General features: G+C 45.3%; 1 protein-coding gene across 1 annotated transcript; it reads left to right on the top strand.

Annotated features, from left to right (window-relative positions):
- Positions 1–15,643: 15,643 nt before the first annotated feature.
- Positions 15,644–17,008, top strand: LOC123408457 (protein NTM1-like 9). The gene has a single exon (XM_045101565.1). The coding sequence runs from the start codon at positions 15,644–15,646 to the stop codon at positions 17,006–17,008; it is 1,365 nt and encodes a 454-aa protein (XP_044957500.1).
- The last annotated feature ends 5,710 nt before the right edge of the window (positions 17,009–22,718 follow it).

A 22,718-nucleotide genomic window follows, 5' to 3' on the forward strand; every position in this document is an offset into this window, starting at 1 on the left:
TGATTACACTAGCAGGAACGGGTGGTCTTTCACCTTGATTGAGCAGGATGAGTTCGTGATCCAGCAGCAGTTCCACAACCCCATGGAGGAGGTTGTTCCCGAGGAAGAAGAGCCTTCTCCTTGGGAGGCCAGTCGGACATCAGTGTACGAGCTCGAGGCCTCGTATGATTCTTGGAGCCACCGGTACCACTCCGGAGCTGGAGGAAGCTCCTGGATCCCGCAGTAGCCGAGCTCAACTTAGGCCAAAAGCCTAAGCTTGGGGGAGTACGTATCCTTCTACCCTTTCATTGTATCATCCGTAGTATCCTTTGTAAGTCTTTTCAGATTTTTGCATGTTCTTTCTTTGCAAAAACAACAAAAAGATTTATATTTTCTTTTGCTTTCATTTAACCTTTGGAAAACCCAAAAAGATTTCTTTTCTCTCTTTAGTTTGCTTTGTTTGCAGAGTTCAACTCACGTCCATGGTTGCAATTGCACTTGATTATATCTTTCTACGTTCAAACGTGCAAGTGATGATGCAATAATGACGAAGATCGACGGAAGGAATGCAACAAGGAAAGCCGTATGAACTCTATTTGTTTCTACTTTTGTAGATATGCGTGTACTTATGATCTAGAGACCAGCTTGTACCGACATAGTGCTATGATTATAATGCTTTCCCAGTAGTTCATGCTTTCTTTGTGGCTAGTCTCAAATAGATGGAGTGCATAATGTGTTATTGAAATGTTTAGCATGCATTTGCATTGTTCATGGTTTGGCATATTAGAGTGGTATTTCCCTTCGGAGAGTTTTTAGATTGACTTGGCACATGCTTACACATGTTTATGACTAGAAGTCTATCAAGCCTTGACGATCTTTTATTTCAGAATAGTTATATCGCTTTCATGCCTGATTCAATGTGGCTTTGTCGATCTGCATGATTTGGACAGTTATTGCTCTCTAGTTGGTCGCTTCCCCGTCTTTTGCTAGCCTTCACCTATACTAAGCGGACTGACTGCTTGTGCATCCAAAATCCTTGAAACCAGTTGCGCCATATGAGTCCGCCATACCTACCTATATGCGGTATTTATGTGTCGTCCTAAGAAAATTTGCATGTGTCGTGTTCTAAGTTTTCAAATAAATATTTTTCTTTGTATACCCGAATCGCTCATGTAGTTACTAGGGGCTATCAGTATCTTCCATGCTAAGTGGGTTATTCTCAAGATATGTGTTGATTCACTATCATTCACAAGAAAGTGGCTGGTAACCGGGAAGCCCAGTTCCATGCTCAGAGTCAAATCAAATTTAATGAAACAAAACTCCCCCAGGATTGTTGTTTGTATGGAAGGTACCCGTGGATTCGGCCCGCCGTGGAGTGTGATCGATTGGTGGAGGGGAGTTAAGACTTTACTTTTCTGTTTGGGAACCGCCTATAATGTATTTAGCATGGAAGATATTGAGATCTCTTAGTTGTTACGTTGACAATGAAAACATACCACCCAAAATTTTGATTTACCTCTGTTTTAAAGCTCAAACTCCGGCACCTCTGCAAATCAATGCTTCCCTCTGTGAAGGGCCTATCTAATTTACTTTTTTGTTGAGTCGTCCTCTTCTTATAAAAAGCACCAACTATAGAGAGCATAATTGTCATTCTGAGTGTAATGTGCATTGTCCCAAAGCACCACATTTTCTTCTACATGATTGTGATATTGCTTATTCTAAAACATTTATTTTTAGTCTCCATTAATACTCCGATGGAGCGTCTACATTTATGTTTTGCTTCACTCTTGGGGGCTAGCAAAATAACACTCTAGTATATCCCAGTCATGTGCATTGTGATATCGTTGTGATTTTCAGTTACATATTGTTCATTCTTAGTTGTTTGAAACTCTTCACATGAGCGAAGGATCGCTTCGTGCATTGTCTTTGTAGCAATACTTGTTGGACTTGTTCGTAGTGCATGCTTATATACATCTCATGAAGGAAAAGAGTTTGTCAAAGTTTTCTTTGTCGCGTTCAGTTCATTGAACTGAATTGCTTGAGGACAAGCAATATGCTAAGCTTGGGGGAGTTGATGCGTCTCAAACGTATCGAATTTTCCAAACACTTTTGCTATTGTTTTGGCCTCATTCTTGCATGATTTGAATGAAACTAACGCGGACTGACGCTGTTTTTAGCAGAGCTGTTTCTTTGGTTTTCTTGTGCGTAGTAAAATGGATATTTAGACGTCCCGGAACCACGGGCGAGAAGATGGGCCAGAGGGGAGCCACAACCCCTCCAGGAGACCTCCTGGTGCGGCCTGCCTCCTGGCCGCGCCGGGAGGCCGCCTGGGTGGGGCCAACCCCCTTTGGTGCCCTACTTTGGCTCCTATTTTTACCCGTGACGCGGAAATCCCAGAACTGAAGTTGTTTTGCAAGTTCTCGACGTGGATCCGCCACCACCCTCGGTTCTTCTTCGGGAAAGCTAATCTGGAAGTTGTTTTGGCCTCCGGAGAGGGGAAATCGTCGCCATCGTCATCACCATCACCACTCCATCATCCTTCCATGGCTTCTCCCATCATGTGTGAGTAATTCCCTGCTGTAGGTGAAGGGGATGGGAGAGATTGGATGAGTTAGATCATGTAATAGTTCGTCAGATTGTTGGGGGCATGTTGCCTATCATCTACTATGGTGTTTATCATCTTTGATACTACTTGTTAATCTTAATGCTTGGCACTTTGGGCCCGAGTGCCATGATTTCAAATCTGAATACCTTATGTTGTCATGAATATATTTGTATTCTAGATCCTATCTATGAGTACTATGCACCTATTATAGTCCGGAACCGGCGATCCCAATGGTGACAGCTTGGGACACCAAAGGTGATAGATGATACGTCTCAAACGTATCTATAATTTTTGATGGTTTCATGCTGTTATGTTGTCAACTTTGGATGTTTTATATACCTTTTATATCTTTTTTGGGACTAACTTATTAATTCAGTGCCAAGTGCCAATTCCTGTTTTTTCTGTGTTTTTGACTCTTTTCAGATTTTATTTTGGAACGGAGTCCAAACGGAATATAATCCCCGAAATGAATTTTTGCAGAACAGAAGAAGATCGAGGGACTTGAGGGCCAAGGCAGGAGGCCCACAGGGAGCCCACAAGCCCTGTAGCCGCGGCCAGGCGGGCCCGCGGCTACCAGGCTTGTGGCCTCCCTGGAGCTCCCCTGTCCTGGCTCTTTGGCCTATATATTCTCTAAAATCCCAGAAAAAATCAGGGCGTCCATGAAACCACTTTTCCGCCGCCGCAAGCTTCTGTTTCCGCGAGATCTCATCTGGAGACCCTTCCCGGTGCCTTGCCGGAGAGGACTTTGGAGCTGGAGGGCTTCTACATCAACATCATTGCCTCTCCAATGACTCGTGAGTAGTCTACTTCAGACCTACGGGTCCGTAATTAGTAGCTAGATGGCTTCTTCTCTCTCTTGGATCTTCAATACAAAGTTCTCCATGATCTTCATGGAGATCTATCCAATGTAATCCTCTTTGGCGGTGTGTTTGTCGAGATCCGATGAATTATGGATTTGTGATCAGATTATCTATGAATTATATTTGAGTCTTTGCTTATTTCTTATATGCATGATTTGATATCCTTGTAAGACTCTCCGAGTCTTGGGTTTTGTTTGGCCAACTAGATCTATGATTCTTGCAATGGGAGAAGTGCTTGGTTTTTGGGTTCATACCGTTCGGTGACCTTTCCCAGTGACAGAAGGGGCAGAAGGCACGCATCGTGTTGTTGCCATCAAGGGTAACAAGATGGGCTTTCATCATAGATTTGAGATTGTCCATCTACATCATGTCATCTTGCTTAAGGCGTTACTCTGTTCTTATGAACTCAATACACTAGATGCATGTTGGATAGCGGTCGACGTGTGGAGTAATAGTAGTAGATGCAGAAAGTATCGGTCTACTTGTTTTGTACGTGATGCCTATATGTATGATCATTGCCATAGATAACGTCATGACTTTACGCGGTTCTATGAATTGCTCGATAGTAATTCGTTCACCCACCGTCTACTTGCTTTCATGAGAGAAACAACTAGTGAACACTATGGCCCCCGGGTCTACTCACAATTATCATCTCAACTTTTACTTTTACTTTGCATTGTTTACTTTTTGCTTTCAGTTCTCACTTTGCAAACAATCTATAAGGGATTGACAACCCCTTCATAGCGTTGGGTGCAAGCTCTTTGTGTTTGTGCAGGTACTTGTGACTTGACGTGATCCTCCTACTGGATTGATACCTTGGTTCTCAAACTGAGGGAAATACTTACCGCCGCTGTGCTACATCACCCTTTCCTCTTCAAGGGAACATCAGCGCAAGGCTCCAAGGCCGCGGGGGAATCCTTTGCATATTTGCCAAGGAAATCCCTATAGGCGTAGCCAGCAGCAATAGATGATAGTTTGAGGATTCCATGTATCCATTGATTGTTAATGCTTTGTTCCAGTGCTCTTTGACAGGAGCACCTTAATCTCCAAAAGTTCCTTTTGGCCCTGTTGATAGCGGGATGGTAGGACAAAATATGTTGTGCAAGTTCTTATAGCAAGCACGCACGACTACCTCGGGATACATGCCTAATGTTTGATATATGCCTAGATGATCATTACTTTTCTGTGTGCCTTGGCCCAAGTTAAATACATGATATCTCTCATCCATGACCAACCATCCATCTCCTTCGCCTACAATGTTTTAATCCTGCTGGTCACAAGTTGCTTTACTTTCGCTGTTTTACTTTCTTTGCTTTGCCACTATTATTTCCATTGCCACCATCACCTCCATATCACCATTACTACTAATATTTCGTTGCCAAGCAATTATATTTCAGCTGCGGTTGAATTTACAACTCAACTGTCAAAGATTATAAATATTCTTTGGCTCCCCCTTGTGTCGAATCAATAAATTGGGTTGACTTACCCGCGAAAACTGTTGCGATCCCCTACACTTGTGGGTTATCACTTAGTTGGAGCTATATTTTTATTCGTCACATGATATGTGTTTTGCTGGGAGTGTCATTTTGTTTTGCTGTCCTCCGTTAGATGTTATTTATATTCTTGTTTTTCAATAAAAAGTTCCAAGAATTTCCTTTAGAATGCTTGAATTGCATGTGCGATGTGTGTTGTACAAAAAACAGAAACTTATGTTATATTATTTGAATTATCATATTTTACTGGAATGTGGAAAGTTTCTAATAAGTTTACACGGTACTTTAATACAAATTATTTAACATTTCCTAAATGTTCAGAATTTTTAAGATAAATAATTAGAAGTTTTAAGTAGATTGCTATAGACTGTCCTGTTTAGACAGATTGTTGTCATAGTTTTGTTATGTACTTATTGTATAGTTTCCATAGCTTATATTGGTAGATATAGATTGTGTAAATGATAGTATACAATACCTAATGTTTTAAAATTAGTATGAAAATTGTCTTGGCAGTACATAAAGAGTTAATTTATGCTTATTTGCACTAACATATCTCACGAGTTAGTTTCAAGTATTGTGTGGATGAAGTTTTTGAGACTTAGGAGAAACCGGGATATGAGAGGATTGAATGAGATACAAAATCTCAAGCTTGGGGATGCCCAAGGCACCCCAAGTAAATATCTTAAGAAGTCTCATGTATCTAAACTTAGGGATGCTACGCATCCCACCTCTCTTCATCAAACAAACTATCAGTTAGCCTATGGTGAGCCTAAATTTTTATTTGTCCACATGATATGTGCTATTATTGGAGTGTCTTTTATTTTATTTGTTGTTTGAAATAAAATATCAGATTTTAAAGTCTTTATTGAGAGAGAGTCCTCACATAGCTACTGAGTTTTTGACTACTCATTGATCTTCACTTATATCTTTTGAGAGTAGAATCATTAAATTGCTCTAGTACTTCAATTATATCTTTTTGAGCACGGTGTTCCTGTTATTTTGAAGAAATATGATCTCATGCTTCACTTATATTATTTAGACAATTAGTAGAAGCTTTGAATAAATCCTCTCTTGGTTCACTTATATTATTTCGAGAGTTGGAAATTTTAAAGAAACATGTGCTTTCATTCTTCACTTATACTCCCTCCATCCCAAAATAAGTGACTCAAAAATGGCTCAGTTTTGTACTAACTTTAGTACAAAATTGAGTCACTTTTGAGTCACTTATTTTGGGATGGAGGGAGTATTTATTTTAGAGCTTGTTATTAGCAATGGCAATTTGCTTTAAATGAAATTGGTCCCAAAGTGACAGATATCCAAGGCAGATATAATAAAAACTTTCATGAAGATCATTGGATGTTAAACTTGATTCTTTACAATAATTTTGCGATATGAAGATAGTGATATGTGAGTTGTGTTGATGAGTAATTATTATTTAGTAAGAACATTGGTATTAAGGTTTGTGATTCCCTATGCATGCACCTGAAGTATGTTTAGTGTTCTCTTATGATGGTTTTCATTCCTTGGTTGGGCGCTTATCAATCTATTTGCTAGCCTTCACTTGTACTAAGCGGGAATGCTACTTGTGCATCCAAATCCTAAACTCAAAGTTGTGCCAAATGAGTACACCATACCTACCTATATGCGGTATTTCAGTGTCGTTCTAAGTAAATTTGTATGTGCCAACTCTAATATTCAAAATAAACTTGTGTTTTGGGTGCTTGTGCCGCTCATGAAGCGGCAAGGGGTGGCCGGTATCTTCCATGTTAAATAGGTTATTCTCAATATGAGTGTTTATTCACTTGTCATTTGATGACCCACAAGTATAGGGGGTCAATCGTAGTCCTTTTGATAAGTAAGAGTGTCGAACCCAACGAGGAGCGGAAGAAAACGACAAGCGGTTTCCACCAAGGTAATTCTTGCAAGCACCGAAATAGTGGTAACAAGTTGTATGATAACAAGATAATTGTAACATGTGACAAGTAGCAATAGTACAAAATAGGTCCACCAAGGTAGGCCAATCCTTTTGTGGCAAAGGACGGGCTAGAACAATTTATTATAATTGTCAAAGATTCTTGAGGGCACACAAGAATTTCGTCTAGTCACTTTCGTCATGTTGGGTTAATTCACGTTTGGTATTTTGATAATTTGATATGTGGGTGGACCGGTGCTTGGGTGTTGTTCTCACTTGAAAAAACCTCCCACAAGAATAAATTCTAACCATAGCATGAAACTTACGGATCCAAATCATCCCCTTACGAAGTAGTGCCTAGACTGGGGTTTACGTTTCTGTCACTCTCGCAACCCACCCTCTAATTACTACACCACAATGCATTCCCTTAGGCCCAAAATATGGTGAAGTGTTATGTATTCGATGTTCACATAACACCACTAAGGGAATCACAACATTCATATCATCAAAATATCGAACGAATATCAATTCCACATGAATACTTGCAACATGATTTCTCCCGTGGCCTCAAGAAAAAAAGTAACTACTCACAAGTGAGAAACATGTTCATGATGAGAGAGGTATTGAATAGCATAATGGATATGAACATATAATCTTCCACCAAGTAAACCATAAAGCATCAACTACAAGATGTAATTAACACTACTAGACACACCCCAGGTACCAATCCGAGGTTCCGGTACAAGATTGAGTACAAGAGATGAACTAGGGTTTTGATAGGAGATGGTTCTGGTGAATATGTTGATGGAGATTGGCCTCCCCAAGATGTGAGGGTTGTTGGTGATGACGATGGCCTTGATTTCCCCCTCCATGAGGGAAGTTCCTCCGGCAGAATCGCTTCGCCGGAGGGCAAAAGTGCTCCTGCCCAGGTTCCGCCTCGAGATGGTGGCGCTTCGTCTCGAAAGTTCTCTCCTTAAACTTTTTAGGTCGAAGAAGAATTTATACCAGAAGATGGGTGACAGAGGTGGACCAGGTGGCCTACTAGACATCTGGCCACGCCAGGGGTGCCTCGCGCGCCCTCATGTCTAGTGTCCACCCGATGCCCCCCCCCCCTCCGGCACTTTTCAGTTCCAGTATTTTTTATTTATTATCAAATAAATATCTGTAAAGTTTCAGCCCAATTGTAGATGTGCAGAATAGGTCTCTCAGACATAGCTTTTCAGGTCCAGGATTCCATCTACCGGCATTCTCCCACTTGATGTAAACCTTGCATATTATGAGAGAAAATGCATTAGAATTACTCCACCAAGTGGAAAAATGCATAAAAACACTATAAATAAGAGTAACAAAACATGACGCAAAATTGGCGTATCATCATTGCATGAATGTATGGTGGTAATAGGGATGCCTAGTCCCGAAATACAAAGAACAATTATTTTATGTTGTCAAATAATAAATTCGTTGGGAAGTGTTGGTATGGACGGTACGCGTGGATGCGGCTAGCCTGGAGTGTGAAAGAATGGTCGAAAAGGAATGAACTTTATTTTCAGTTAGGGAACTGCCTATGATTTGTTTAGCATGGAAGATATTGGGAACTCCTAGTCGTTTTTGTTACGGGAAAAGCATGCCACCCAAAATATTTTATCTCTTAATTTTTTTAAGCTCTTTCATCGCTACTAATCTGTGCTTCCCTCTGCGAAGGGCCTATCTATTTCCTTTATGCAATATTTATTTTTATTTGAGTCTCCATCTTCTCTTATAAAGCACCAACTACGAAACACTATTATCTTACTTGAGCATTGAATGTAGCTAATATTTGGGTGTGTTGCATGAATGGATCACTGATTGACCATGATGGGCTAAGGATAGCGTTCTTCAGCGTTGATATTTTTAACGACTTGGTTGCTTGTTGATATGCTTGAGTATTAAAGTTTTCATGTTAAATTATAGACTATTTCTTTGAATCATCTACAAGTCCACATGTCCATGTTGTAAACAAAAGAATATGATGAACATGTTAGGCAACGTTCCACATGAAAAAAATTGTTTTTATCACTTACCTACTCGAGGACGAGTAGGAATTAAGCTTGGGGATGTTGATACGTCTCCAACATATCTACAATTTTTTATTGTTCCATGATGTTATATTATCATTCTTGGATGTTTTATAGTCATTTTATAGCAGCTTTATATCATTTTTTGGAACTAACCTATTGACATAGTGGCTAGTGCTAGTTGTTGGTTTTTGCTTGTTTTTTACTTCACAGAAAATCAATGTCAAACAGAGTCCAAATGTCACGAAACTTTTTGGAGATTTTTTTCTGCCTAGAAGACATCCACAGAGTCAAGGAAGCACATGAGGGGAGTCCCGTGGGGCCCACTAGGCACCAGGGCGTGCCTACCCTCCTGGCGCGCCCTGGTGGGTAGTGGCACATTGTGGCCCATCTAGACGTGGGACCGACGACAAAAATCCTATAACTACATAAACCCCCAGAAATAATCCTAGATCGGAAGTTCCGCCGTCGCAAGCATGTGTATCCATGAAAACTCAATCGGGAGGCTGTTTCGGCACCCTGCCGGAGGGGGGCTCATAACTGGAGGTCATCTTCATCATCCTGGTGGCCACCATGATGAGGAGGGAGTAGTCCACCCTCGGGGTTGAGGATTTGTACCAGTAGCTATGTGTTTAATCTCTCTCTCTCTCGTGTTCTTAATTTGGCACGATCTTGATCAATCGCGAGCTTTGTTAATATAGTTGGATTGAATGGTGTTTTCCCCTCACAATCTTGTTGTGATGAATTGAGTTTTTCCTTTGAGATTTCATTATTATCATATTGAATACTTTTATGGATTTGAGGACACCTGTCATAGGTCTTGTTATCAATACCCATGGTGATAATGGGGTATCATATTGATTCACTTGATCTATGTTTTGGCACTTAACTCGTGGATTCCAGAGGTGACATTTGGGTAATCTATGCATAGGGGTTCATGCACATTTTCGTCCTTGTTTTTCCGATAGAAATCTTGGGGCACTCTTTGAGGTTATTTGTGTTGGATTGAGTATTATGAATCTGAAATTGTTTGATGCATATCGTATAATCAACTCATGGATACTCGTGGTGACATTGGAGTTGGTTGATGTGTATCATATGGTGTTATATTAGTACGAACTCTATGGCTGTTTGTGACACTTATAGGGATAGTTCAAAAGGTTGATCGAAAAGAATAACTTTTAGGTGGTTTCGTACCCTACAAACATTTTCATCTTATGTTCTCCACTAGATAAGAACTTTGGAGTCATTCTTCATCACATGTTGAGGAATGGTTATATGATCCAATTTTCTTAGCATTGTTGAGAGATTGCACTAGAGAAAGTACGAACCCTAGGCCTTGTTTTTAAGCATTGCAATACCGTTTGTGCTCACTTTCGTTAATTTCTACCTTACTATTTTTATTTATTCGGATTATAAAAATATATTTCTACCATCCATATTACACTTGTATCACCATCTCTTCGTCGAACTAGTGCACCTATACAATTTACCATTGTATTGGGTGTGTTGGGGACACAAGAGACTCTTTGTTATTATGTGGCATGGTTGTTGAGAGAGACCATCTTCATCCTATGCCTCCCATGGATTGATAAACCTTTGGTCATCCAGTTGAGGGAAATTTGCTACTATCCTACAAAACTCTGTGCTTGGAGGCCCAACACGAGTCCATAAGAACAAGTTGTGTAGTACATATCATATACCATAAAAAAATGTCTTATATCCCATTGACCTGTTCGAGGTGGTGAGCAAGCCCCACAGTACGGAGTCGAGCTCCTCTACCCAATGGCAATCAGATTCCGTCAGAGATCGGACCAAGTGCGGTTTGATTCCGCTCATGATGAGGTCGTTGGCTTGTTCAACCTATCGATTGGTTTGTGGGTGATACACAGAGGCATAACCGAGCTTGATGCCCAAATTAGCACACCCTTCCTTCACTTCCTGGGCTACGAAATTGGATCCATTGTCCATTATTATACTATGGGGGACACCATTATGGTGCACTACGCAGGATATAAAATCAATAACTGGTCTGGACTTGGCAGAAGTTACTGGTTTGGCTTCAAACCATTTAGTGAATTTATCAACCATAACCAGTAAATATTTCTTTTTCTTGGACCCCCCCCCTTTTAGTGGTCTCGCCATGTCCAACCTCTAGACCGCAAATGGCCAAGTGATCAGTATCGTCTGAAGAGTCATTGTGGGCATGTGGCTTTGATTTGCAGAAGGTTGACAACCAACACAATGTTGGATGATTGTGTGAGTGTGTGCGCGAGCCGTTGGCCAAAAGAAGCCAGCCCGGAAAGTCTTGCTTACTAGGGCCCGGGCTACTGCATGGTGACCTCCCATGCCTGCGTGTATTTCAGCAAAGAGTTGTTTACCCTCATCTTCGGATATGCACCGCCGGAGGACTCCAGTGGTACTTTTCTTATATAGCTCCCCCTCATGAACCTTGTAGTCCTTGGATCGCCGAAGTATTCATCTTGCCTTAGTTTGGTCATCGGTGAGCTCTTGGCGGAGAAGATAGGCGAGAAACGGCTCAGTCCATGGCGTGATTACTGCCATGATTTCGTGAGCTAAAAGCGTTTCCTCAAGCGTTGAGCCGCCAATGATTTGTTCATCTGGCTCGATTATAGGAGGGGTGGCATGTTCATTTCTGTTCACTCCGGTGTCATTGTCTTCGTCCTTTTATACCAGAGAAGTCTTGAAGAGCCGTTCTAGAAGGGTATTTTTAGGGACAGGGTTGCGTTTGGCGCCTATATGAGCAAGAACATTGGCAGTCCGATTGCTGTCTCTAGAGAGATGGCGGAATTCGAGGCATTTGAACCGCGCTGATATTTTGAGGACAACGTTCCTATAAGCTCTCATTTTAGGATTTTTGACATCAAATTCGCCGTTGATTTGGGAGATAGCAAAGTTAGCGTCTCCCCGTACCTCTAGTCGTTGTACGCTCATCGAAGTTGCCATCCACAGTCCATGCAACAGAGCCTCGTATTCGGCTGCATTATTGGAATCAGTGTACATAATCTGTAGCACATACGGGATGGTGTTGCCAGTGGGGGTGTAAGTATGACACCATCCCCCAGTCCGGCAAGTGTCTTGGAGCCGTCAAAGTACATCATCCAATGTGAATATGTATTGTACTCTCTAGGGAGTCCAACCTCCATCCATTTGGCAAGAAAATCAGCCAACACTTGAGATTTAATAGCCAACACAAGGCCATATCGTTACTCACCATTGCAGAAGGATGAGATTGAGCGACAAGTGCAGGAGATGCTTGAGTTTGGCGTGATCGAGCACAGTATGAGCCCATTCACAGCCCCGGTCCTCCTGGTCAAGAACAAGGATGGTTCTTGGCGATTCTGAGTCAACTACCGCCACCTCAATGACCTCACGGTCAAGAATAATTTCCCCCTACCCATCGTCGATGAACTCCTCGATGAGCTGGCCAACGGGAAGTACTTCTCCAATCTTGACTTGCACGCTGGCTACCATCAGATCCGCGCGCAGGCGATGGGGAAAAGACAACATTCAAAACACACCATGGGCACTTCAATTTCGTGTCATGCCGTTCGTCCTTACCAATGCGCCAGCCACATTACAGTGCTTGGTCAATCAGATCTTCTACAAGCATGTCTGTCGCTTCGTCATCATCTTCCTCGACGACATTCTAGTATTCAGGGAGTCCTTGGAAGACCATGAAGAACACCTGTGAGCTGTCTTTGAGCTACTCCGACAACACCAGCTATATGCCAAGCTCTCGAAGTGCTCCTTCGTCACGGAGAGCATTGATTACGTGGGGCCACATCATCTCTGCAACACGCGTGGCAACCGACGCGGAGAAGACTCAAGCAATGCTCGATTGGCCAACACCAACTTCAGCAACAGAGCTGCGAGGCTTCCTCGGCCTCACAGGCTATTACCGTAAGTTCGCGACACGTTATGGCATCATCGCCAAGTTGTTAACAACTCTGATAACAAAGAAATGGTTCGAATGGAATGATCAAGCTCAACCTGCATTTGAACTGTTCAAGCGCGCCATGGCCAACGCACCAGTCCTCCCGTTGCCAGACTTCGACAAGGCATTAAGCATCGAGACTGACGCTTGTGACACGGGCATTGGAGCGGTGCTCGTGCAGGAAGGGCACCATGTGGCATACTTCAGCAAGGCACTCGGCGTCCGCAACCAGAAGCTATCTGCTTACGAGAAGGAATTCCTGGCTGTGATGATGGGAGTGGACAAGTGGTGCGCCCATCTGCAGCGTGGGCAATTCACAATTGTCATGGATCACTAAAGTTTTTGCAACTTGGGGGATCAACAATTGGAGACGGATCTTCAATGCAAGGCCATGTCGAAACTGGTGGGACTTCAGTTCAGATTCCAATATCACCGAGGCATAGATAATGGAGCAGTTGACGCCCTGTCATGGGTGGGTGCCGCATTGGACCTAAGTGCCCTGTCCTTATGCCAACCAGCCTCGATGCAAGAGGTGTCCAATTCGTATGCCACTAATGTCGACGCTCAAGACCTCCTTTCGCGTCTCGCCATCCACAGCCCACATGAGGAGGGGTTGCAACTACACCACGTTCTCGTCCGCAAGCAGAACCGGCTATGGATCAGAAGCAACGCGGCTCTTCACATGAAGCTCACCAGCACCCTCCACGACAACACCGTCAGTGGACATTCAGGTACCACGACAACCTATCAACGCCTCAAAAAGCTATTTCTGTGGACAGGCATGAAAGGAGACGTCGACAACTTTGTCAAGGAGTGTGCCACCTGCCAGCATGCCAAGCAAGAGCATAGACATCCAGCCGGCTTACTCGCGCCAGTGCCAGTGCCAACAGCGCTCTGGGAGGACCTCACCATGGACTTTGTGGAGGGCTTACCCAAGTCCGAAGGCTTCGACTCCATCATGGTCGTCGTTGATCGCCTCATCAAGTTTGCGCACTTCATTCCGTTGTGCCATCCATTCAACGCCGTGCAGCTGGTGCACGCATTCTGGGACAACATCGTCAAGCTCCACGGCATCCCCAATTCCATCGTCTCCGACTGCGACCGCGTGTTCACTAGCGCGCTCTGGCGGGAGCTGTTCACCAAGGCCGGCGCGAAGCTGCTCTACTCCACGGCTTACCACCCAGAGACGGATGGCCAAAGCGAGTGCGTCAACCAATGCCTGGAGATGTACCTCCGTTGCTCCATCCACGACACACCTCAACGCTGGCGCCAATGGCTACCAACGGCGGAATTCCGGTACAATTCTTCCTGGCACTCAGCCATTAACTGCACTCCATTCAAGGCTCTCTACGGCGTCGAGACAAACTTGGGTGCCATGGCTCTCTGGGACGACAAGACGGCACCCACCATGGACGTGGAGCAGTGGGACTGGGGCGTCAATACGACGCGCCTACGAGAGCAGATACAACGTGCCCAGAACAGCTTCAAGAAACAGGGAGATCGCCATCGCATGGAGCGCGTCTTTCAAGTCGACGATTCGGTGCTCCTGAAGCTACAGCCCTACGCGCAATCATCTGTTGTCAACAGGACGTGCGCCAAGCTCTCCTACAAGTTCTACGGGCCTTTCAAGATCACACACAAGATAGGCGCCCTCACTTACAAGCTGGAGCTACCCTAGGACAGCCGCACACACAATGTCTTCCACGTCTCGCAGCTCAAGCCCTTCACTCCAAACTACACACCAGTCTTCGCCGAGCTTCCAGGACCATCAGATTTGGCAGCCGGCGACATCGAGCCCTTGAAGATTCTGGAGCGGCGCATGGTCAAGCGAGGCAACAACGCACTCGTTCAGCTACGAATTTGATGGTCTTCTTCACCCACGAGTACCACCTGGGAGGACTACGACACCCTGCGTCGCCGCTTCCCTACATCACTAGTATGGCACAACTAAGATGATGGCTTCAACGATGACCTGGAGGCTCTATCTGAAGAAGAGGGGGGTGTCACACCGGCATCCCCTGATGCGGTGGACAGCAGTGCGGGCCAGGTGGCGGGGGCTGCTGGTGAGGGTGTGGTGGTGTATAAGTAGGTGTGTGTGTGTAAGGGAGGGACATGCATGTATGAGATTTTGGATTGTCTCCTCACTTTCCCCTCCCCCTACCTACTTCCCTGTATCCTCGTCCTCCTCTCAATAAAGCAAATCTGAACTCCTCCCCAATTTCCTTGTACCGATCCTAGATCCTAGGGTTCGTTACACATCCTTAGCACGACAGTTTGGTTTGCTGGTGGACCAGATTTTATTGTAAACTTGATGATGGCTGAATGGCCTCCTTAATGAAATGAAATTAGATTTTTTTCTCATCGAGAAAAGAAGAAATTATGCCATAGGTAATATCACGCAACACACGTTGCTATGGATGAAAAGGAATGGACCCTAATAAGAAATACGACTTGTGTTATTTAAAATCAAGAAGAATTGCAATCAGCACGACATCTGTCCTCTCTACATGTGCAGAACCACATCATGCTCGGATACACATCAGAAAACTAAAGCGACGGGAGCGGCAAGTTTCATCAGATAACTGACGGGAGAAACTGGGACCGTATCGGATTCAGAGAAATGAAATCTGACGCGTGCTGCATCTGTGCATGTCCATCGTTTATAAATACCAGAACCCCTTCGCATCCCACAACACGTTCCAATCCAGCCGCCACCCTCTCCCTAATCCCCAGTCGCCAGCCCTCGATCCCATCCCTAGCTAGAAGCAGCACGCCCGCCGGGATGGAAGGGCTCGACGTCGACGACGTCTTCCAGCACTGCCGGCTGAACCCTACGGAAGTGGAGGCCGTCACCTACTACCTGCCACGCCTCCTCTCCGGCGAGACGCTGCACGGTGCTGAGAAGCTCATCCACAGCGTCGAAATCTCCGGCTGCGAGCCCAAGGATCTCGCCGTCCGATACGCGCCCGCGCCGCAGGCCTTGAGCAGCGGCGACCGGTTCTTCTTCACCACGTGCAAGAGCAAGAACGGGAGCAAACTACAGAGCGTGCGCACCGCCGGCAGCGGCACCTGGACCATCCAGAAGACCACGGAGATTAGCCACGCGGGAGACAAGGTCGGCGAGGTCAAGAACCTGTCGTTCAAGAAGAAGGGCAAGTCCACCGGCTGGGTCATGGAGGAGTACCGGTGTCTGCTGCCGGAGGCCACCGTCGCCGAGGGGGTGAAGGTGTTCTGCAGGATGCACTTGGCTCAGCATGCTCCTGCCGCCGCTCGCCAAGAATCGGCCGCGTACATCCTTCAAGAACCTCAGCCAGAGGCCGCGACTACGAGCACGCACGCACAGAAGAGGCCAGCGCCCGCCGCCGCCGCCGATCCTCACCCCCCACGCCCCAACAAGAGGATGTGCGTTGCCACACCATCCTTCACCGCTGCTGCACCGGTTTTCTTGCCGGATGAGTCAATACCTGAAGCTGACGACGACGACGAAACTCTCAGGGTGGGAGCTACAGAGAACATCTCTCCGCTCGAAGCTGAAGAGAACATCGAACAGTCTCACTACTCTGAACTAGACGAGGAGCTGCAGTTCCTACTCGATGAAGCAGCAGCAGAGCATGAGCGACAGGCCGTCCCTGAAGCAGAGTGGCAGGCTAACGAGGCGCTCGGAAAGGATGGGGAGGCATATGGCTTTGATATCGAAGAACTAAAGAGAATGATGGAAGCCGACGATGCGCTCGGGGAGGATGGGGAAGCAGATGGTTTCTATATTGAAGAACTAACGAGAATGATGGAAGCCGACCCAATTGAAGTCACTGGAGCCAAAACTGGCGTGGAGATGGACCAACGGGAACCTCTGTACCTGGATTGCTTGGACCAAGTCATGCTGGAGGACATGCTGGAGGATCGGGCCATGCACAACCCTGCCTTCCGTGATGCTGAGAAGGAGGAGAGGCACAATGACGCGCCGGATCTTGACGCACCATCACTTGAGGGACACGACCACTTGTTCAAATTGCCGCCGAGCTTCTTCGATCCATTTGAAGCAGCGTGGAAGGCCGAAGAGGCGCTCGAGAACGAGATGAGGAACAATACCGCGGCCAATCTGCTTGGAGGATACGACAACTTCTTCTCGTCTGCAAGTGTCCATTAAATCCGATGTTGAAATTGTATGCAAAGTGTATACGAGGATATTCACTGGCCGATATATTAGTTCGTCCTTGTACGATCGCCACGGATGTACCTCTGAGCAATTTGCTCCACTTGTTCATGCAAGCTACTGAAACTATTGTTCTTCTTCTTTCTCCTGTGATGGATTTCTGAACCTTGCATTCGCTCCTGCACTATACTTCTTCTGCTATGTTTACTGTGATGGACCATGTTAAAACTGCTCTTATCTTTTTGTATATTAGTCTCAGATAAGCAAGCATAATGCAGTCATGATCTGGGGAGCCGTAGATAAGCAGTAACTATGTTTGTAAAATCAAAACTGTTTCGCTTCTCGTGGTAATCTACAGAACAACTTCAAGTTCATAAGTTGCAGAGCAAATTCAAGTTTGAGGCAAACAAAAATGTTCTGTCTATTTTGCATCGCTGAATTCATGCCTTTTATCATCAACTAAAGCCTGATCCTTATGGGAGATGCTAAATTATTTTGTAACTTGCCAGCTGAAACATATACAGACATCAGCGCAACATTGGCGCATGTTCATGTCTGAACTGTGACTGCTTTCAGGAATGCTGCAGTGAATGGAATTTGAGTTCATGCAAGCTAAAACTGTGGATCAACACTTCTTTCCATTTACTCTTCTGTGTAAACACTTATTACAGTATCAATGTTCATGATTTACCGTGTGGAATATCATACTTTTCTTTGAAATCTAAGTGCAATCTGTCTGTCTTATTGCTAACTGAATTTACAGTATGTTGGTGGTCTCTAAATTCTGCAGTATTATGTTCATGACTTACTAAACTATGTTATCTTTTTTAACAGTGGCTTGATCTAAATAGTAGTATTTTAGTGTAATTTGTGCCTTGATTTTCTGTCATCTCTGAATTTTGCTGTTCCTGTGCTTGCTACTCCCTAATTCACACATGTACAGGAGGTACAAGATTTTAAACTGAATTTAACCCTCCAACGTTATATGTTTTATTTGATCTCCTTTCCGAATTCCCTTTTGTTAGTTTTATCACAAACCAGTACACAGATTTCTAAAGATCTAGTGAGCATTGCCAATGTTTGAGAGGGAGTTATCTGAATAGGTTTATGTGACTCGTCTTCACTAACTTTTCTCTTTAACCTTTTTTTACAGTACAAATGATAATGATTTACAGATTGTACTACTGGTTGTCTTTTTAGTGCAAACTCCGTACTTGCTGATCATTTAATTCTGAACTTTTTTGACAGTTTCGGACTTCGTTTTGCAGTTTCGTTGACTATGCATGAATCCCATCATTTAGTCGTATTTTTTACTGGTATACACAAAGGAAATACGAAATGCTTGACTTCGATCCAAAAGCTATACGGGAAGATCTTCGATAACCGTAATAGCAATGCCGATTTATAGTCTGATGAAAGGCCTGCGTGAAGTGGCAAGTGGAGCAAGTTGTTCATGCAGGGATTCAGAAATTAACTTGGAAGGACTACAAGAAGAAGGATCGTTCTGGTGACAGCAGGTCGATGGTGTCTCGTGTCGTCTGGAGTCTTAACCCGTGCGCCAAGATCGATTGTCCTGCCTCCTACTGGTGATAGTGACAACTGACAAGCAGATCGATGGTGGCCTGCCAGGCGGATGGTACAAGTGGGGACAGGCTATGGACTGGGCGGGCCATGGCTCATGGGTCAATTTTGTTTTTTTTTCTAGGGCACTCATGGGTCAATTACTCCCCCCTGACTGTATTTGCTATGGGCTGGGCGGGCCATGGCCCATTTTCTTAACACGTAGCTCCGCCAGTCCATGTCTGAAGTCTGAACTTTGTCTCAAAAAACAAAAGTCTGAAGTCTGAACCGTGATTGCTGAACTACAGATTAGTGATTACTGCTGCCGATGGATGCCGGACGCCGGATGAATTGCTGTGCGGCACGCGCAACGGCGACAACCAGCTGCGGCCGAGGCGACGAGGTGTCGAGAAGACGAAGGCAGGCCGACACACGAGCGTAATGCTTGACGCTTCGCATCGAACCGTCGCATCAGGCAAGGCACTGATCGCTAGCGTACTAGCGTGATGCTTCGCTACTCCATCGCTAGTTATCTCATGGGCCCATCTCATTTCTTTTCTTTATAAAATTTTTTAACCTATTAATTGTTAGGCTATAGTGTACTTATATACTCCGTCGTGCCCCCCCCTCTCGCCTGGCCCTGGGTCATCGCCCCACCGGTTATACACCAGAGCCGGCCCTTAACACACTTTGAAGGTAATCACTTGTTGAGGTTGACAAAACGTAGACCTCACAGTAAGATAGAATAGTCCTAACTCATTACCTTGTGATTCCAAATATAATAAGGGAAAAAATATTCAAAAAATTTAAAGTGTGACACGCGAGAGAAGTTGGTCTCAATCGCAAAACATGTTCAAGGAATATGTGGTAAACACATAGAACATATCATTCTTCCGGGATGAAATCCGATACTTTTATTTATATTATCAAGTCAATGCATAATATAAATATACTAATAATTACACAAGTCCTAACCTACAATAAATCTAGAACTGGACTAAATGTAAATAGTCAAACTAGTTACTAATCAGTACTAGATATAGTCTAATATTTCACTAATACAATAATTACTACTAAAATTTACTAAAATAGAAAAAAAATATGAAAAACTGATCTCGCTCGGGCCTGCCCACAGCCGAGCAAAGGCAGGCAACCTGTCGGTTGGACCTCGGCTGCCCCAGCCTTCAACCGGCCCATTACTTCACCGCATAAGAGATGGGGAGGGGGGAGGGTGGATATAAATAATGTTAGAGACCCAATCCAGCCACCTCTTGATCCCCACCTCCGCTCAAGGAAACGACGGGAGTAGAGCGCCGCCGGCATTGGCGAGGCCACGGCCGCACCCCACGCATCACCGGCTTGCCCCCGACAAGGCCTCCCCCTCCTCCGAACAGACGATGATGGCGGGGGATCGACGGTCTTCATGCAGTGGGCGGGGGCGAGGTCGAGGGACTCCGACGCCCAAGAACCGGCTCGGAGGCCAGGGCGATGGTCGAGAGCAGGGACGGCTCGCTCGAAAAGGCGGTCGAAGCGTCGCTTTGTGCGGCTGCTCGAGCCCGCATTCCCCTGCTATGGTGGCGGGGCGTTGGTGTTGGCGTCAGTGCCTTCCATCCTGATTCCAAGGCAGATGACGCACGATGCGCCGGTGGGAGCAGAGATGAAGCCGAGAGCGGCCTTTACGTCCACGAAGGCGCGCATTGGGACATGCACGTAGCCCGGGGGGCCACGGCTCGAGCACGGCTATCGGCGTGGGCGTCGACGGCACGAGCCAAGTCGCTGGTGGTGAAGGGGGTGGAGGTGGAGAGCCGGGGGGCGCAGCAGGCGCGACTGTAGCCCCGTGCATCGCAGGGACACCCAGGTCGGTCGTCAGCCTAGGGTCGAACCCCATAGGCGAATGGCCACGGGCGCGAGGAGCACCACGGTGGGCACATCCGACGGCACGACGGCCTTGTCCAGGGGTGTGGTGGCCTCCACGCGCGCCCCACCCAGCGCCGCAGTAGCCGCGTCCAGGAACATCGCAGCCGAAGCGGTGGATGGCTTGCATCCGGCGGCGGAAATGCCGGAGGCCACCCACTCCATGGCGGCGACGGGAAACGAGGCAATAGCGTCGACTGTCCTTACAATTCGGACGAATAAAGAAGGAGACAAGACATGGCATCTCACCGTCAGTGAGTGCTCCTTCCCTCCCTTTCTTCTCTGTGTTCTTTCTTTCTCTGTTATGCTTTGCTCTTGGTAGGCCAGTGCTGATAACATGTTTGAAATCAAAATGATTGAGTAGTCTTGATCGATGTTTACACGATGCTTGTATATCTCCTGGAGAGACATGGCGATCAAGAGGAGACATTGGTACCAGGGAGATGCAACGGTCGTGGCAGACAGATGCGTTCGTGCGGGCGCAACCACTTGTCCGCATGGGCAAGGGGAGATTTCCCTAATTACAAATTATAGTTTAATCTTAACATATCCAAAGTACGATGGGACAAAGAAACTCAAACTAAGATACTTCCTTCATCTAGGTGCATCAGGCATCTTAGAAGGTGCAGTACAACCTAGGACATAGAGATTGGGTAGAAGAAAAAAATTAAATCAAAGAGGAAGGCAATCGCATCATTATTTTCTGGTTACTTTTTCAGCTGAAAACGTGATATTAATTAGAAGACCTCTTTAAATTAAAAAGTGTTCCTCATAAATTATATGAATTGGTTTTTCAGTTAATAGATGTGGTCTGATTAATATGCATACAACTAGTATTATAATAGTAGTAAGGCGTCTTAGTTTTGAGATTATTAAATTTTTGTAATATACCCAATGCATTGAGACGGAGGAACTACTCATTCTTTTTAAGCAGTACTCCCTCCGTTCCTAAATATAAGACATTTTAGAGATTGCACTATGTACTACATACGGATGTACATAGACTTATTTTAGAGTATAGATTCACTCATTTTGCTCCGTATGTAGTTTTTTAGTGAAATCTCTAAAAGGTCTTATATTTTGAAACGGAAGGAGTACTCTCTCCGCCCATGTACATAAATCACCTTGTGAAAATCAAGAATTCGCAAAAAGTTTAGACGCTGTTTATTAACTTTTCATCTTGATCCCTTTCCGGTCTGGTTCGCCAGTAGGGCCCCGCTTGCAATCCCATTAAAATTTTACAATTGTACATTAATTATCACTGTATATTACTGAAGATCCCAAAAATACAACCCAATATACAAGTGAGGTCCGAGATGCGCTTGGTTCGTCTTATTTCTCGTCCCCGTCCCCGTCGAGGCACTCGCCCGCGGGTGCCGGGACGGACAGCGTCGTGCGCGCGTGCGCCGCGAAGAGCCAGGCCGCGAGGACGGGGCAGCAGCGGCCGCGGTCGAGAGAGCCCGCACGCCGCGGCCACGCCGCCAAAGAGCTCCGCGGAGAGGTCGAGGCGGCAGGGCGGGGAGGAGGGCGCCAGGGAGGCGTTGGACAGGGATTGCTTCTGCGTGAGGGGAACGAGGAGACGTCGGAGGCTCAGACGGCGGCGAGGAGCGCGATGAGAACCGCGGCAGCCACGATGTGAGGAGGTGGCGGTGGCGGTGGGCAAGCGGCAAGCAGATATCTGGCTCTGGATACATGATACAGAGAAAAACGATGGGTGGAGGAGTGTTTCGAAAACAGACGGACTACAAGCAGATTATAATTGTAATGTAAAACCAGGTGTAAAGTTTACAATGCAAAAACATCATTCAAAGTTGATTCTTCGGTTTCAGTTACGGAGGTACTTTTTCCGCTCGTAAAACAGCCTAAGCTCGATGTGAAAACCTCTTCACTCATGTATTTTAGGAGAAACGGCCAATGCATGCAGCGTTGATTATGCAAGAATTCAAAGTTGGTTTGCATGATATGAAGTGCGTGGGACTGCATGTTGCAGCTAAAACGACATGCCTTAAGTGCTGCTATTAATGGTTGTGTTTAGGAGAGAAATCAGAGCTTTGATTGTAAGGCTGGTTGTAATGGGTAGTATCATATACTAGTATCATACATATGATACTAGTGTATGATACCACAATCGTAATGCATAGTAACATGTGCTAGTATCGTAGGATGATTCATTTATTGTCATGCAAGACACATAGTAGCACATCATTTAATATGATACGGTACCGTGATA

The sequence above is a fragment of the Hordeum vulgare genome, chromosome 7H, assembly GCF_904849725.1.
Source record: "Hordeum vulgare subsp. vulgare chromosome 7H, MorexV3_pseudomolecules_assembly, whole genome shotgun sequence".
Taxonomy (NCBI): Eukaryota; Viridiplantae; Streptophyta; class Magnoliopsida; order Poales; family Poaceae; genus Hordeum; species Hordeum vulgare.

Excerpts from the sequence above, each read along its gene's own strand:
- LOC123408457 (XM_045101565.1), top strand. The coding sequence starts at position 15,644 with ATGGAAGGGCTCGACGTCGACGACGTCTTCCAGCACTGCCGGCTGAAC.